This window comes from Artemia sp. Qi Xiang Cuo, chromosome 7 (genome assembly GCF_049724085.1).
Source record: "Artemia sp. Qi Xiang Cuo chromosome 7, ASM4972408v1, whole genome shotgun sequence".
In the NCBI taxonomy this organism is placed as follows: domain Eukaryota; kingdom Metazoa; phylum Arthropoda; class Branchiopoda; order Anostraca; family Artemiidae; genus Artemia; species Artemia sp. Qi Xiang Cuo.
Genome location: NC_142800.1, coordinates 60,057,307 through 60,076,499, shown reverse-complemented (window position 1 = coordinate 60,076,499; position 19,193 = coordinate 60,057,307). Strand labels below are relative to the sequence as shown.

General features: G+C 37.1%; 1 protein-coding gene across 1 annotated transcript in view; it reads left to right on the top strand.

Moving 5' to 3' along the window:
- LOC148950516 (A-type potassium channel modulatory protein KCNIP1-like) overlaps positions 1-10,639 on the top strand; it is a 185,604-nt gene extending 174,965 nt beyond the window's left edge. Inside the window, exons 4-5 of the mRNA XM_089091885.1 lie at positions 6,460-6,684; positions 10,446-10,639. Coding sequence (XP_088948011.1) covers positions 6,460-6,684; positions 10,446-10,556 — 336 coding nt within the window. The 3' untranslated portion in view covers positions 10,557-10,639. The remainder of the gene's footprint in view (positions 1-6,459; positions 6,685-10,445) is intronic.
- Positions 10,640-19,193: the final 8,554 nt, after the last annotated feature.

Below are 19,193 nucleotides of genomic sequence, written 5' to 3'. Positions count from 1 at the left end.
TTTCACTTGTTCTCACTCAATTTTTCTTCTCCAGGGCTGTACTGCAAAGAGCTAGTTGTTGAGATAACGAATTGTAATGTTCCACGCCAGCTCCACCTCCGCTCAAATTCGCCAGGTATCAGCTGTATTTTATTTGACTCCGCATGGTTGTAGTATCGAGATAGGGAGACGAAGGCTCTTAGTCTTTATTTGTTCTTGCTGGGACGGATCTCCAGTTTCCTGTTTGATGAGCCACACTTTCACGAAGTTCCAACATTCCACTACTTTAAACATGAATGGGAAGTATCGTGGGCCAAATTGGGAATGACACGCGTTATAAATTTCGATAGTTTTACGTAAGACAAACTAAGAATTGAATTTTGTTGCTGTGCTGCAAGAGCCAACTCACTCATCGATTTCAGAAGTTTACAACTTATCATAATTATATTGACCTTTAGTGCAAGATGGCTGTCCGAACTAATAAAAAAAAACTTCCTAAAAAATAAGTTTTCCAAAGAAAAGTAAAGGCCATTTGAAACTTAAGCCAAGCGGATAAAAATGCCTTTTAAAATTCAAACTCAAAACGACCAGAAATTATTATTGAAGAATAAATGAAACCCAAAACGAACAGAAATTAAATGAACAAATCACATTAAAAACATACAACAAGTAATAATATAAATGAATAAATGGATCTTAAAGTGAGTGATGCTTAGATTGAATATGAAAATCAAGCTTAAAACGAAAAAAAATATTTTCCTATTGAAGTATAATGAAACTTAAACCGAAAAGAAACTAAATAAACAATCAATGCAAACAAACATACAATGGATATTAATGTAAATTAATAAATAAATCTTAAAACGAGTGAAACTTAAATTGAATATGCAAATCAAGCTTGAAATAAACAAAAATCCCTACAAACAAGAGTTTGGGTATGACCTCCTCTCACTGTAAAAGTCTAAAACCTACTGCGTCATTGATGCTTTGCTGAAAACCAATTTTATGACAAATATTTTCTTTTGTATTTAATATTGAAAATAAACATTAAAATTATAGTAATATTTTGAACTGATGAGCTTTCAGCAATTGATAACATTATACATCAAATATTTAGTTTAATTTATTAACTCTTTTAAAGATGTTTAAAGATAGAGACGAATATAGTTTCACTACAAACAAGTGTTTGGATACAGCCTCCTTTCCTAACTGTAAATAAAAACCAAAAGCCTACTGCATCAATGGCACTTAATTGAAAACGAATCATATTAAAAATATTTTCTCTTCCAGTTCTTACAACATTGAAAATAAAAATGCAATTACAGTGAAATGAATTCTTGAACTGATGGATCTTTCAACAAATAATATCATTATACATTAAATATTCAATTTGATGTGGTTTATACTTTCCAAGACTGTTAAAGATGCATATAGTTGTCAGTAAAGCACCAATGATGCAGTAGGTTTTAGACTTTTACAGTGAGAGAAGGAGATCATACACAAACTCTTGTTTGTAGTGATTTTGTTTGTTTCAAGCTGAATCTGCATATCCAATTTAAGTTTCACTTGTCTTAAGATTTATTTATTAATTTACATTATTATCTATTGTATGTTTGTTTCATTAATTGTTTATTTAATTTCTGTTTGTTTTAAGTTTCATTTATACTTCAAAAGGAAAATATTTTTTTTTTGTTTTAAGCTTGACTGTCATATTCAATCCAAGCATTACTTGCTTTAAGATCTATTTATTCATGTATATTATATCTTGTTGTATGTTTTTGCTATGATTATTTATTTAATTTCTGTTTGTTTTGGGTTTCATTTATTATTTAATAGTAATTTCTGGTTGTTTTGAGTTTGAATTTTAAAAGGTATTTGTATCTGCCGAGCTTAAGTTTAAAATGTCCTTTACAAGCATCCCTTTCATACAATCCATATATGCTCCAGGGCACAACTTACAATGCCTGCCCCAGGCCCTGGGGTTAGTGAGGACACCTGAATTTTTGCTATCTGACTTTTGAGCAATTTTTAACTTAATGGCTATCTCAAAATTTTTATTGGATGCATTTGGGGAAAAAGGAGCGTGGGGGGAGGGGCTAGTTGCCCTCCAATCTTTTTTTACTCTAAAAAACTGAACTAGAACGTTCAATTTCCAATCAAATGAGCCATCTCTGAAGTTTTTACAAGCATCCCTTCAATAAGAGCCACATATCCCCCAGGGCATAACTTACAACACCTGCCCCTGGGCCCTGGGGGGGGGGGCTGTGTTGACCCTGGAGTTTTTGTTATATGATCTTTGAACTATTAAAAAAAAAGCTATCTCAAAGTTCTTATCGTATGGGTTTGAGGAAAAAAGGGAATGGAGGGGAGGGGGGGGGGGCTATGGGCCCTCCAAACCAGTTTGACTCTTAAAACTGAACTAGGACTTTAAATTTCCAATTAAATGAGCCCTCTTTGAAGTGAATATGAGCATCCCTTCCATAAGACTCATATATGCCCCCAGTGCACAACTTACAATGCCTGCCCTGGGCCCTGGGGGGTTGTGTTGGCACCAGAATATTTGTTATATGATCTTTGAACATTTTTATTGGATAAATTTAAAATTTTTATTGGATGCATCAGGAAAAAAAGAGGTTGGGGGGGCTGGCTACCCTCCAATATCTTGTGATGCTTAAAAAGTGAACTAGAACTTTCAATTTCCAATAAAATGAGCCCTCTCTTAAGTTTATATGAGTATTCCTTCCATTGGGCCTAAGGCCCAAAACCCCCCCCCCCCCCCATGGAAAAAATTCATACATCTTTCTCAATAGCAAATACTTTATATAAACAATGGACAAATGTCATAACTTAAATACCTTTCTCCAGGGGTTTTGTGGGGTCAAGTTACACTTGACCCCCCAGCATGAGCAGTCTGGAGGAGAGTATGGAGGAGTTGAATTCGATTTTTATTGGAGATCAATCACCCCAGGGTTAAACCACGGCACCACAGTGCCGCGGTTAGATTCGTATTTTGACCATAGAGTTAAAACGTGATTTTGACTTTTCGTGAGCATTCGTTCGTTCGTTCGTTCGAAAAATTGGATGAATTGCCAGAAAATGTAAATTCTTCCCGAAAAAGTAAATCACGCCAAGAAATAAGCCAGCTCAAAATAAAAATAGCCAAGTTTTAAGCCACAAGCCAGTTCCAAAAATTTTCACGCCAGTCGCCAGCAAAATAAGCCAGTTTGGCGTAAAATAAGCCAATCTGGCCACACTGGTCTTGAGTGTCTTGTTTCAGCTGTCGCCGGGTAGGATAGTGAGTACCTCGTAATAAGAGATTGCGACAACCCGTTCGCACGCGCTCAGAGGGGACAGCTTTTTTAACGGCAGACTTGAAACACAAAACTATTTGCTGATAATACCAGTTGATATCTATCCGCGTTTAAGTTGTATATACAGATTTTTGCAATAAGTGAAATGGTACTTTAATAGATGATAATTACTGAGAGAATGTCAATACATAAAGAAGAACATTGGCATTTTTCCAATTTATCTTTGAGAACCACTTGGGAGAGTTTTGGCGCACTGATCTTGCCATAGAGCAAGATAGTTGGCATGTGATTGGTAAATGGTCGTCGTCGATTTTAGAGTGGTTCACATGAACGAATAACGAAAGTAGAGTTGAATCTGACACAATTACATGATGAAGGTTGGAAATTATACCACCACGATTGTGAATATAAGTAAATAGAAGATCTTTATCTGCCAGATGGAATCCTCCGGGCAGTGAACCGAGAAAAATTTCAGATCGGTCAGAATTAGATAATAAGTCAGTATTCATATCGCCGGCGAGAACCCATTTGGTATTTGTTTTGAAAGGTCGCTAAGTAGTGTTCATACGGGATTTCATGCATGTGAAAAACGAGAAAATGACTGCACATTTTTTCTATTACAGGGGAAATAAACGTTTATAAATACAGTATCCACACATTTTATCGCTTAAGATGTTAGCATCACTTTGCAATAATATCGGTTGAGTGTTATGTCTGAAAAAGATGGCCAGACCTCCTGATGGTCTACCACGGGTTTTCTGGGTGGCTCTTAAGAAGGTAAAATGGGTCCGAAAACGCTTTAGGCTATCAACATACACTTTAGAGAGAAGGTGCTCCTGTAAAAACACAATATCATTGTCAAGCATTTCATTAATTAGTAGATCCTTGTCATTTGTACCATTAATATTAAGGGTCACAAAGCTAAACTGAGCTTGAGCATCCATTTATTAGCGTTATTGAGAGCCGATCAGAGAATTTTGCATTTTAGACTGAAACTTACGTGTTCCATGGCACAGTTTGTACATTTTGGCGAGGCTTGGCAAGGGTTTTCCTTGGAAGTCACATGAGGGCCAGAACACCTGGAACACTTTAGATGTGCTGCCGAGCAGGGACAAGCTCCAATCAGCTGATCAGTATTTTGACAGTGAAAGCATCGATGCGGAATTGATTGAAAGGACTTAATGCGGAAAATTTTTATCCAATGCGGATTCCCGACTCCACAACCGCGTTCAGAGCTGTGTTGTCAATAAACTCGAGGCGAAAAGTGCGTGAATAAATTGATTAGCACCGACAAGTCCATCCACTGAAGCCTCTAAATCAGCTCTTGAATAGTTATCGGGTATTTCACAGACACGCTAGAGGCTTTTTATCAATAAATTTGGTTTCAACGTTTGGAATGTAGCTAGTAACAGCTGCAGCCAGCGTGTCGGCTGAGTGCTTATCACGTGCTATCACAGCCCAGCTTTTGCTTTGTAGCTTGGATTTCAGAGTCACGATCCTGTCGTGTCCATTCAGCTTTTCGAGCTTCTTCATGCGTAGGATAGGGCCACTGAGCTCCGGGGCCTTACAATGACAGCGTATGACGGTTTTACCGTATTTGGAGTAGGAGATCCAAGCCTAAGACTGTCCTCAGTAGCCTTAGACGAGATGTCACGCAGCTGTTCAAGACGAATGTTCACCTTGGCACTGAGGGTACTGAAGGCATCCACAGGGATCATTGGCACTTCGTTGGGACATTTGATAACAAAGTTCGGGAACTTAATGTTCTGGGAATCGCACTTTACGAGCGAAGAAATAATGTCCGAAGCACAGTTCAATGCAGCATTTGCTCATACGCACTTCAAAGAGACTTTATTAGGAAAAAGCTTTAAAAAAGAAAGCAATTTACGGGTCTCAGAAAGAGAAGAAAACTCGAAGAAATCGGACATGTACTTTTTTATTATATCAGGCGAGTGTCATTTAGCAAGATTTTTCTACACAAAGCCCAAGATAGGATTGTAGAAAAGCTCATCTTCGCACCAATTACCAGTTCCCATTTAAAAAGTCCAATACTCTAATACCGTAACGTCGATCACCCCAATAAACAAGGGCAGCGTCAGTCCCCGTTCCACCTAATCCCCGCAGTTTAAGGGAGAATCACCTGGTAGGTACAACGACACTTGCGACGGGGAACTGCCTGTCGTCTGCTTGCCAATTAGGGTTACGTTAAAACGGCTTGATACATTATAAATAACGTGTCGAGAAACTAAGTCAGTAGATCAATAGACACATATGTAGGTCAATGAAAATATGTCAGGATTATACGTCGCTAATCTCTATTGCGGAATTTTATTATTTTTTTTACTACAACTTACTGAATTATTAATGTCCATAAATATACAATTTTGATAGTGATACTTTGAACTCTGAATTGAAACTGAATTTAGTAAGATTTAAGTTGTACCTGTTTTTTGTTTTTCTCTGTTCTTTGCATTTTTTTCTTTTCTGTTCGTTGCATTTTTAAATTTATGATGGGTTATAAATTTACAGGTCATACATATATACTTACTCCAGATACTGAAATGGGCTACTGGTATAAAGTCCTTGTCATCGGATCTTACGCATCATATGACCTCTTGACTTATTGTTTAAACTTTTGTTCAAACCATTGAAATGGCGGTCTTACCTGTTTCAACCGATTCATATTCAACCGAAGGCATGCCCAAAATCAAAATGAGTGCTGAACAGTCAGTTGAACACCCTTCAATTAGGTTCGTCTCTTAAAACAGGCACCATACCTCTGAACTCGCTATGTATTGAGCTTTCCTAGGCTTGCTATACTCATCTATTTTATTTGATGAGAAATAAGAGAAAAAAGGATCATAGCACTTTGGAAGGAAATTACTCTTTAATAGACATATCGATGAGTATGATAAAGTAGATTATCAAAAAAGAGATAATGGCCGACGTTTTTCGTTTGCCTTTTTACTGTTTGTTTATTTTTTTTCTCTGTTTTGGTATTGCATAGCTCTTTGATCCTATTAGAATATTGATTTGAATTATATATTTTTAATCATCTTCGTATTTTCTAATTTACTGCATAAATTATCGTGGTTTCATGCTTAAGAATGATTAATTTTCGTTTTATTTTTATTTTTTTCACCCTCTTCCACCGTTTTTGTCCTTTCAGGAATTTATTAGAAGTCTTTCTCTTCTGACAAGAGGAACAACAGGCGATAAATTACGATGGGCTTTCAAATTGTATGATATAAACAAAGATGGCGTCATCACCAAAGAAGAGCTTCAAGAAATAGTTGCTTCCGTCCACAAACTTTTAGGAAGGTCTTATTCGCCTGGTAGCAACGGTATTGCAACTGAAAAATTAATGGAGATGCACACTTCAAAAATATTCCAGGTCTTTAATTTTTTCCTTTCAGTTTGAATCGATTTATTTTATTAATTCATCATCAATTCGAGGTTAAAGTGTAGAAAATAGACGTTTCGCTCTCAAGTTTCCGTTTCGTCCGCTCCCTATTTGTGGACTTGGACGAATATATAATGCAGGTTTGAATATAGACTTACAACGATAAAAAGTCAACAATACGAGCTTTGCTTGGAGTCTACTTCCTTGTTCTGTAAGCTTTGATAGGGTGGTTTCGGCATTTAGTCAGATTATAAGCCAACTTTCCTTTTTGGACACGATCTATTTTGTTTATGCGATCCTTCAAACCTGTATAAGCAGGGAGTGTTTGGAAGAAGAAGCTTAAAAATACTCCTGGGCATCTGTTTTAGAGTGTGGATTAATTCCTAAAAGTAATATAAATAGAAAAAATTCTAGTTCATTAAAAATCTACGTCCGGTAAAGAGAGGAATCGCGGTTAGGCAGGAGATTGAAAGCACCTCCGTGAAAACTGCTTAAGATTGCAATTTGTTTCTTAAGGCTTCACTCACCTAGCGGAATAACTTAGTGAGTTTTCAAAAAAGTCCTCCTTCTCCTCTGCTACCAAATTTGAGAACTTGCAAATAAAACCCTTGAAATTACAATTTAAAAACAATTATAAGAACAATTTAAAAAATCTAATTCGTTTTTCAAACCATTTGGAAGATTTACTAAAGTTCTTCTATTAGAAAATTACTGAAAAATCATTAAAAAAATTCATTGTTAGGTTTGTTAATCTTCTCTTGATTTTAAATTCCATATTTAAATCATCCCCCATCGTTTCAGTAGACTGCAATCCTTAATGGGGGATTTGAGTTAACTGCCAACAACCCCACTTTCTCAAAAATCACGAATAAAAGTAATTGTTGAAGGAACATTCGACGTTGATGGTAAAATGTGTATAGTGAAAATCATTTTGTGGAATCTGATAATGATAGTTAATTTGCTAATAGAATTTGGTCGTATCAAGGCGATGCTATTATAGACGATAGTGTCAAATTTTCAGATTTTAAAAATGTTCTCATAAAACAAAAAAATTAAATTAAAAATCCTGAGTATTGATCTGACAGCACACATGTCCAGCACTCTAGAGAAAACCTGTCTTCTTCCTTTGCCTATGCAGGCTGTTAGTTTTTTGAGATGATAGCAATTTGAAATTCTACTTTAGTAACCCTATCGAATACAGCCAAAAACTGAATAGAAATATATTTGTTATTTTTCCAGTGATGAATCCATGGCAGTTTAAAAATTGACTTTTCTTATTTTAACAATGATGCAATGGATCGTGAGCTGTGCATCTGGAAGAGTGCACTTGTTCAGTTTTGTATTTTGTAAACGACTATTTATTTTAAACAACAACAAAAACTTCTATGCATTGCCCGGTTAGTGGAGGCTCTGCAGTATCTTTTGTATTTAAGAATTCAGTCGCCGTTAATATTTGGCTGTGCCTTATTACCACAATTCAATTTTTCTTGATTAATGACAAAATAGAATATCGCTTGAAATTCCAGATATAAAATAAAACTCACGTTATTTCATCTAGAAAATCATGCCTTGGTATTTGCTGTCCACACAAAGTTTTAGCACTCGATTTTTATTGCCCCTAAATCAACATCAGAACTTAACCTGACACATTAAATAGATACGTCATACAACATTCATCTTTGGCAAAGTAAGCTTCATTTTATGCCAAGTGGAATTTACTTTTCTGTGATTTCCACTTGAAATTAACAGAAAACATATCTGGTTGAGAAATTGTCATCCTAATGGAGTTACAAGATTAATGAATTCTGCCTATTCTGTATTTTTTAGGGAGAGGGGGGGGGGAGAGTTTTCGAAAGATTGGGAGGGATCTAGTATTCTCAAGAAATTTCCAGGCTGCGCTTTTGACTTACATGATAGTTCAATAAAAACCAACGCCACAGTTGGAACCTCTGTATCAATATTCTTTTCTTCGCGTATTGTCACCTTCACTCGATCATATTTAGTCCAGTTATTATCAATAAAACTTCCTTAAGGGAGAAGTTTTGCAGAGAAGAGTTTTACAAACCCATAAAACAAAATTTGCATTGTCAATACAAATTAAGAAAGGAATGGGGGAGAGGGCTATAGGTTTTTTTTTCAATAGAGTATAAATAGGTATGTAGACCAGTTTTGTAAAAGTGATAGACCTTGCAGATCTGAGAACATTTGAAACCCAAGTCAAATCTAATTCTTATCTCACTATCATTCAGCGGGGTTATCTTCAATCAAAGCACGTTTAGCAATCCTCAGATCTAATATTGATTTTAACCAGCTAACTGTATAAAAACAACAACAACCTCAACGAAACAGTAAGCGTTAGGATCCCGATTATAGCTTAGGACCAAAGAAATATTGGACTGAGACATGGTATGTAACCATCAATGTGTATCCACACGCCGGTGGGCCCTTCAAAGTGTAATTTGGAGGGACTTTCCTTCCTCCTCCGCCAAAATCTATGACCCATGGCCAGGGTGCCATAGTTCAATTATGATTCGCCACGAACCTAGTACTGACTTTATCCGTCCCTCTATCCATACGATGGTATCTACATATCTGTAGGACGTTCCCTTATCCACCTCTTGGGGACGAGCTGAGAGGCCTAGGGGAAGTCACCACTGACAAGGTGACTGTACTTTGACAATTCTACTTTGTTTCGAAGAATAGATGCACTGAATAGGCTGTTTTCTCGAACCCTTGTTGTCTAAAATTACTTTTTAATTCCAAGGGATCTTATTTGAGGGGCGGGTAAGTCATTGTCATGTGTAAGATTCCCTTAAGTATTATATAATATGAAAAACAAAAATCAGATTAAATAACGTTTTCTTAAATGAAAGTAAAGGCGACATTATAGCTTAAAACGAATATAAATTATTTTTTGTGTGTGAGTGCTACTCCCTCCTTAACCCTGCACTTCTTACAATAAAACTGAACTTTTGTCCCAACTCTCTAAGAACGACAAGGGATGTGCAGTTTCTATAAGAAGTGTTTTAAACTACCATAACATTTTACCGTAAAGAGTGGGTTACTAAGGAGGTGGCAACCCCTCTCAAATATAGGATAATTTGCGTTCATTTTATGTTTTAATATTGGTCTTTACTTTCATTTGAAAAAGGTTGTTTTTTGTGTTCCTGTACTTTTAAAGATTTTTCAAAATGCAAACAAAATGTGTAATGCAAAAAAAGAGTTGCAACAAATAAACCTTTCCGAATGAACATTCGATTAGCCGGAGTTTTCCTCAGATGCAGGACTCTATCACATTTGGTGGGGGGGGGGGGTCAAATCAGCAAATATTGTTTTTGTATCAGGTATGTGCTAAAGAAAGCGGGGAAGACTACTAAAGCAGTCAGTTGTGTCTTCTATTCCTGGTAAGATAGCATGTATTATTTTAGTCATTTGGAAACCATGGGTCCTGCCGTGTGTCACTAAAAAATGTAGCTTATTAATAATAATAAAAGTTCTCGTGATCTCCACTTTCGCATGTTTCAACTGGTGTTTTTTCTTTTTTCTTCCATTTTATTTGGCTGTCACAGGTGAAGAAATTTACAAAAAAAGGTACAATTCCACAGAATTTCTAACGATATTTGTTTGGTATTGTATCTGATAAGATAATATTGACTTTTGTCAAAAAGCTGCCTTTTTAATCTTTGCCGTGTCTTAGAAGACTATCTCCTCCAGTTGTAACGAAAACTAAACAAGAATATCTTTCATTCTAGAAACTAGACAGTAACGGGGATGGAGTGGTCACCCTAGAGGAATTCCTGGATGCTTGTTTGCAAGATGAAACGATATCATTGTCGCTGGATTTTTTGGAAAGCTCTTTTTAGGTTTCATATGTATTACAGTAAAGATGTATAAATTTATATTATGAATTAAATTTATGTCAATACTAACAACATCTTTTACTAAACGATACCCTGTGTCAGTTTTATGCAGATAATAGCCAAACAGCCAATTTCACTTGTATTATCACGGGTCCAGTTAGAATTTGTAGTTTAAAGGTTTAATGTGAAAAGAGCCGGTTTCACCGCATGCAATTTACATTCAGTGCCATGCTCATAAACCCAACCTAGTGTTGAGTGATTCGATTCAGAACTTGAAACGAATAGCATCTTCATTCTTCAAGGGCTGGACTGTTATATTTCAAATAGCAATACACGCAGGGTTGTCATTGCGATCAGTTACTAAAGTGCTACAATTGCCCAATTTTGCGTGCTACACAACGATTTTTGGTGCTATAGTCAAGATTTTTTCCGCGTGTTGCAGCTTACGCTGCGATACGCGCATTCTCCGTTCAAGCGTACTTAGGGTTAGTTTTCAGGTCGATTTTTTAATCTTAGTTAATGTAGAGGGATGAAAATATATCCATAAAAAATTAAACTAATCGCAGTGCTGAACAGGAAAATGTAAGCGCACAGGTACATCCCGTAATTAAATGTATTTAAATTATTGTCATGCATAAGAAATACTCTGACATATTGTTTGATGTGAGACACGTCGTGTAATTGAATTTTAAGTGTCTTTATTTTCAATTTGGTCATACAATAGAAAAAGTGCTACATTTAATGTGGCACGTGCTACATTGCTGCACATGAAATGGTGCATTATTAAATGGTACTAAAATAGTACTTTCGTGCAACAGGTGGCAACCCTGAATACACTTTACCAACTGTTTGTTAATGTTCAGAAAGTCGCTAGCATATCTTTTCTTCAACTGGAGAAATTATCTACCACACGATAAGTATACTTATCTTGTAGATCGGTGAACTAAGTACTGAATAAATACGACTGTATTTTGGCTGTTTTTATCAATTACCGAAACATCTAGTGACAGGAAATCAGCAGCTCAGGCCTCTGGACTACTAACCAGACTTTGGGCATTTGAATTAACCTTTACACTCCATCTAGCGGAAAAATATTATCTGCCACGAACTCTCTGTCTGAACAGCTGCAAGAGGTATACCTAGTTTTGTCTAGAGCTACTGGTCTTATTGCAGCTACGCGAGATAAGATTATGGACATTTGAACTGACTAAGCTTTTAATTGAATCTTCGATAAAGCAAAATAATTTTCTTGTTAGTGAGGCCTTACTGAAAACTTTTTGCTAAATTTTCAGAATTCTAATTCTTCGTGTAAACCATCATTCATTTGTAACCATGTTGATTTTGGGAAAAGGCGATTTTTCTAAAGTGAAAAAATCAACCAAACATGCTTTCAGAAGGGATTATTTTCTTTTGGTAGATAGATTAGGCTCTGAGTTTGAAAGCCACGTCATGAATGTTCTTCCACTGTTAGAGCCAATCTCTGCGTTAGATGTTGATTCGATGTACTTTGTCGATACTAGCCGACTAGATATTGTAGCAGCACATAACAAAGAAGCTTACAGTGATACAAACCTGCTTTCATCGCAACCCTGCTTTCAATTGAATCTTGAGAGAAGATATATCGGTTCTTTAGCCAATAAGCCAAAAGATCTCTTTGAACTCTACGAATGTCTGAAGACGATTTCAATAGCGCATTCCGAAATTTCGAAAATGGTACAAATCTTTATCACTCTGCCTATCACAAAGACTTTTAATGAGATTAAATAAAAAAAAAAAATTTCGACAAAATAAGATTTTCAAAGAAAAGTAAAGAACTCCATTAAACAAAAAATGAGCAAAAATAAAATCAAATAATCTACCAAGCGTGAAACTACCACAAATCAGCATCGATAAATAAATGAAACCCAAAACGAACAGAAATTACAATAAATAACCGAGCCAAACTCAAAACGAACAAAAATTAACATGAGTAGGGCTCAAAACCCCTATGCCTTCCCAAGGCCAGAACATAATTTGCATTTTACTCAAAAAATGTAAATGTTTAACTTTTATAACTTTAATAAATCAAATAATATTAACATTTTGATAACTAGATATCAGTATATGCATATTTAACTGGCAATACACATTCATTTGTATTGGATAAATTTTGATTGAATGTGTTTGGGGGAATGGTGGGCGTAAGAGGGGCGTTAGTTGCTCTCCAATCACTTTCAACTATTAAAAAAGGCCATTTCCAATCGAATAAGCCTTTATTAAAGTTTCTAAGACAATGCTTTCTATAAGAACCTTATATGCCCCAGGGCATAACTTCCAACCCTTGCCCTGAGGGCTGTGAGGGGATTATCATCTTCAAAAACATAATTTTGGGACCTTTCAACTACGTTGAACAAAATTATTATATCTAAATTTTGATTGGTTGTGTTTGGGGAAATGGTGGGCGTGAGAGGGGGGTTACTTACCCTCGTATCACTTTCGACTATTAAAAACGGCACTAGCCGTTTCAATTTCCAATCGAATGATTCCGTTTTGAATTTTCTACGACAACGCTTTCTATAAAAAAAAACAACTATATGCCCCCAGTGCATGACTTACAGCCCTTGCCCTGAGGGCTGTGGGGCGAGTGTCATCCTCAAAAACATAAGTTTCGAACTTTTTGACTACGTCAAACAAAATAGCTATCTCAAAATTTTGATCGGATGTATTTGGGGAAATGGTGGATGTGAGAGGGGTGTTAGTTATCCTCCAATCACTTTCGACTATTAAAAAGTCGATATCCTCCAGATATCCTCCAATCACTTTTGACTATTAATAAGGGCGCAAACCTTTCTAATTTCCAATCGAATCAGCCCTTTTTAAAGTTTCCACAACATCACTATATATAAAAACCTTATATGCCCCCAGGGCATTCCTTACAACCCTTGCACAGACGGCTCTGAGGGGGGTTATCATCCTATAAAACCTAATTTCTGAAACTTTAACTACATTGAACAAAATGGCTATCTAAAAATTTTGATTGGATGTGTTTGGGGAAAAAGTGGACACGTGAGGGGGGTTAGTTTCCCTCAAATCACTTTCGACTATTAAAAAGGGCACTAGCCCTTTGAATTTCCAATCGAATGAGCCCTTTGTCAAGTTTCTACGACAAAGATTTAATAAAAACCTTATCTACCCCCAGGGCATAATTTACAACCCTTACCATGAGGGTTGTTGGGGGAGTGTCATCCCCAAAGATATAATTTCCGGACCTTTCAACTATTTTGAACAAAATGGCTATCTCAAAATTTTCATTGGACGTGTTTGGATAAATTGTGAGCGTGGAAGGGGTGTTAGTCACCTTGCAATCACTTTCGACTATTAAAAAGGGCACTAACCATTTCAATTTACAATCAAATGAGGCATTTTTGAAGTTTCTACGACAACACTTTCTATAAGAACCTTATATGTGCCCAGGGGATAACTTACAACCCTTGCCCTGAGGGGTGTGGGGGGAGAGGGTTGCTTTGCCATCCTTAAAGACCTAATTTCCAAAACTTTCAACTACGTTGAACAAAATAGATATCTCAAAATTTTGATTGTTAGATATGTTCGGGTAAAAGGTGGGCGTGAGAGGGGGGTTAGTTGCCCTCCAATCACTTTCGACTATCAAAAAAAGCACTAGCCCTTTGAATTTCCAATAAAATGAGCCTTTTTTGGAGTTTCTACGACAACGCTTTCTATAAAAATCTTACATGCCCCCAGGGTAAAACTTATAACCCTTGCCCTGGGGGGAGTGTCCTCCTCAAAAACATAATTTCTATCTGGAAATCAACTATGCTGAAAAAAATGGCTATCTCAAAATTTTGATTGGATGTGGTTTGAGGAAATGGTGGGTGTGGAAGGGATGTTAGTTGCCTTCCAATCACTTTTGACTCTTAAAAAGGGCACAAGCCACTCCAATTTCCAATCGAATGAGCCCTTTTCAAAGTTTCTACGACAATTCCTACGATACGAAGTGCCCTGGTCTAAAGTAAAATTAATAAATAACACATTGTGTCAACATCGTTCTTTATTTAGGCATTATGATTGCGCTGCCTATGATATTCTTTTCTACACTAAGCCTGATTAAAACCTTTCATAGGCAGTGCAATAGCGCTGCCTAAGTGAAGAACAATGTTGGAACTATGTATTTATTTTTTTTCTCCACACCCGGGCACTTCTTATCGAAGGAGTTGTCGTAGAAACTGCGAAAAGGGCTCATTCGATTGGAAATTGGATTGGCTAGTGCCCTTTTTAATAGTCGACAGTGATTGAAGGGCAACTAGCCCCCCCCCCCAAGCCCATCATTCCTCCAAACACATCCAGTCAAAATTTTGAGATAGCCATTTTGTTCAGCGTAGTTGATTTCCAGGTTGAAAATATGTTTTTGCGGAGGAGACTCCCCCACAACCCTCGGGGCAAGGGTTTTAAGTTATGCCCTGGGGGCATATAAGAACAATGTTGGCACAATGTATTATTTATTATTTTTTCCTTTAGAGCAGAGCACTTCGTATCGAAGAAGTTGTCGTAGAAACTTCGAAAAGGGCTCATTCAATTGGAAATTGGAGTGGCTTGTGCCGTTTTTAATAGTCGAAAGCTATTGGAAGGCAACTAACATCTCTTCCACATCCACCATTTCCCGAAACACATCCAATCAAAATTTTGAGATAGCCTTGAAAAAGTGAAAAGGGTTAAACTTGAAAAAGGGATCAATCGATTTGAAATTCAAAGGGCTATAACCCTTTGTAATAGTCGAAAGTGGTTTTAGGGCAACTAACCCCCCTCTCATGCCCACCTTTTCCCCAAACACATTCAATCAAAATTTTTAGATAACCATTTTGTTCAAAGTAGTTGAAAGTTTTGGAAATTGGGTCTTTAAGGATGACAACCCCTCCCCTCAGCCCTCGAGGCAAGCGTTGTAAGTTGTTCTCTGGGGGCATATGACGTTCTTATTGAAAGCGTTGTCATAGAAACTTCAAAAGGGCTCATTCAATTGGTAATTGAAAGGGCTATTGCCTTTTTTAATAGTTGAAAGTGATTGGACGGCGACTAACGCCCCTCTCACGCCCACCATTTTCCCAAAAACATCCAATAGAATTTTTTAGATATCTATGTTATTCTACGTCGTTGAAAGTTCTGGAAATTAGGTCTTTTATGATGATATTCCCCTCAGAGCCCTCAGTGCAAGTTATGCCCTGGGGTATATAAATTTTTATTGAAAGTGTTGTCGTAGAAACTTCAAAAGGGCTCATTCAATTGGAAATTGAAAGGGCTAGGGCCTTTTTTAATTGTTGGAAGTGATTGGATAGCGACTAACGCTCCTCTCACGCCCACCATTTTTCCAAACACATTTAATCAAAGTTTTGAGATATCCATTTTATTCAACGTAGTTGAAAGTTATGGAAATTAGGTCTTTTAGGATGATAACCCCCTCAGAGTCCTCTGTGCAAGGGTTGTAACTTTTGCTCTGGGGGCATATAAGGTTTATATAGAAAGTTGTTGCATAAATCACAGGCAACGCGGTCGCGCTGCCTAAGTAAAGAACGATGTTGGCACAACTTATTATTTTTTTTCATACCAGGGCACTTCGTATCGAAGGAGTTGTCGTAAAAACTTTGAAAAGGACTCATTCGATTGGAAATTGCAGTGGCTAGTGCCCTTTTTAATAGTCGAAAGTGATTGGAGGGCAACTAGCCCCCCCCCCCACGCCCATCAGTCCCCCAAACACACCCAAACAAAATTTTGAGATAGCCATTTTTTTCAGCGTAGTTGATTTCCAGCCAGAAAATATGTTTTTGAGGAGCATTCTACCCCACAACTCTCAGGGCAATGGTTTCGACTTATGCCCTGGGGGCATATAAGAACAATATTCGCCCAATGTATTACTTATTAATTTTTTCCTTTAGAGCAGGGCACTTCGTATCGAAGAAGTTGTCGTAGAAACTTTGAAATGGGCTCGTTCAATTGGAAATCGGAGTGGCTTGTGCCCTTTTTAATAGCCGAAAGTGATTGGAAGGCGAATAACACCCCTTCCACGCCCACCATTTCACGAAACACATCCGATCACAATTTTGAGATAGCCATTTTGTTCAGCGTAGTTGATTTCCAGATAGAAATTATGTTTTTTAGGAGGACAGTCCCCCACAGCCCTTTTGGCAAGGGTTTTAAGTTATGCCCTGGGGGCATATAAGTTTTTTTTTTATAGAAGGCGTTGTCGTAGAAACTTCAAAAAAGTCTCATTCGATTGGAAATTCAAAGGGCTAGTGCTCTTTTTAATAGTCGAAAGTGATTAGAGGGCAACTAACCCGCCTCTCACGCCCAACTTTTCCCCAAACAAATCTAATGAAAACTTTGAGATTTTGCCATTTTATTGAACGTAGTATTAAGTTCTGGAAATTAGGTCTTTGAGGATGATAACCCCCCCCCCCCCCCCAGCGTTCATGGCAAGGGTTATAAATTATGCCCAGGGGGCATAAAAGGTTTTTATAGAACGTGTTGTCGTAGAAACTCCAAAAAGTTCTCATTCGATTGGAAATTGAAATGGCTAGTGCCCTTTTTAATAGTTGAAAGTGATTGGGAAGCAACTGACACCCCTTCCACCCCCACCATTTCCCAGACACATCCAATAAAGGTTTTGAGATAGCCATTTTGTTCTACGCAGTTCAAAATTCAGGAAATTATACCTTTGAGCAGGAACCTCTCCCCACAGTCATCAGGGAAAGGGTTATAATTTATGCCCTGAGGGCATATAAGGTTTTTTATTGAAATCTTTGGAATCTCCCACCTTTTCCCCAACACATCTAATCAAAACTTTGACTAGAAGCTTTTTTCGGTTAGACTGTTTTGTTTATTCCAACATCAAAATGGTTAGGAAAAAGAATAAGGGGAGTCGTCAGGATGAGGATTTATTAAGTGAGAATATAACGACAAGCACCCCAATACGTCTGAAATTACTCGGGAGTCGGCGAAAACTCCGGCATCATTACAAACCTTGTCAGAGGATTTTGCGAAGATGATGGAAATTTTGCGAGATACTCGTAACTCAGTCCATTGGATCGATCAGCAATTTACTACACTAGAAAATAAAATACAAGCAATAGAATCGGAGCAAATGGCTTTACGGTCTGAATTTTCAGGGTCGAGTTCACGTATGACTACTGTGGGAAATGAAGTTTCTATGCTGAAAACTCAAGTTGTTAACCTGCAAACGGAAGTGAAGTACTACAAAGAAAAGACTTTGTGTATTCCTGGTAGGATTATGGCTACAGAGTATCAGCTGACGGAAAATAATGTGGTAGTATGGAACGCAGTTTGTGAAGACGAGGTTCAGGCTAAACGAATGTTTACTGAGATATGTACAGACGGGTTGGCTTTACCAGTGATACCACAGTTTTCGGTTATTGAGATCAAAAAGGACAAGAAATATTTCAAGGTTAATGTAAGCAACCGTGAGAATAAGATCGAAATACTCAAGAATGGAAAAAAGCTTAAGGGAAAAATGATACGAAACCAGCAAAATATTTATATGAGCGATGATGCCCCACTTTCTGTGAGAGAGGCGAGGAAAAGACTGTATGAAAAGAAATCGCCTCTTAGTTCGATCGGTATTACGTCATGGGTATCAAATACAGTGCCGCCGTATCTCCAGTTCGAACGACCGGGTGGTCGAAAAGTGAAGTTTACTTGCGATGAGTGGACTGATGAATTAGCGTATGGACTTCCCCCCTCTGCGGCTCCTAAGGAATGATTGATTTGATAGTTGTTTTTTATGTTTTTTTTGGTCTTGTTTATGTTCGGTTGTTTAGAAAAAATATGAGTAGGTGGTAGTCTTCTATGTCGTTGAATGTATGTGCTTATTATTGTGGCGGAATTTCCTTTTGCTAGTTGTGTGTTAATTTGTTTTTCTGTTTGTTTTTATTTTCTGTTCCATTTTGTGTTATTTATTTTTTTTAATCTTTCTTCTTTTTTCTTTTTTCAGGTATATTTTCTTTTTACGGCCGGCCTGTCTTCGATTTGGTGTGAACCTGGAAAAGTAATTGGTAAAGTAGTAGTTTTGTTTTGTCGTCCTCTCGCTACCCCTCCGATGAATGGTTATTATTCTAGTTGTTGATTTGGAAAGATTGAGATCACTTGAGAGAGATTCGCTAAATTTTCAGGATTTACAAGGTGGTCTTCTCCATAGAGATCTAGATCAGGATTTTTGTGAGGTACCCCCTAAAGCATATTATAAATGCCCTATTGAAATTAATAATGTGTTGTCAGGACCCAGTGGACTGAATTTGTTATCTTGGAATTGTCAAGGTCTAGATAGCTCATTGGATTATTTAAAGGAATTGTGTCTGTTTTCGAAATTAGATGTGATTGCTCTGATAGAAACGTGGTTGAGAGATCATACGACAAATATATTAGATATAGGTGAGTATCGACTTCATGTTCAGAATACAGAGAAAAGGCAACATGGGACTGGCAGTTTATGTTAGGAATGGTCTCGGTATTAAGGTGAGGAATGAAAAGCCTGTAAATAAGGAAATGGTATTTGAAAGTGTGGTATTAGAATTATGTAGGCTAAATCGGGACAGAAATTTTTGTGGTTGTAGTGCACCGACTGCCGTCAGGCTCTAC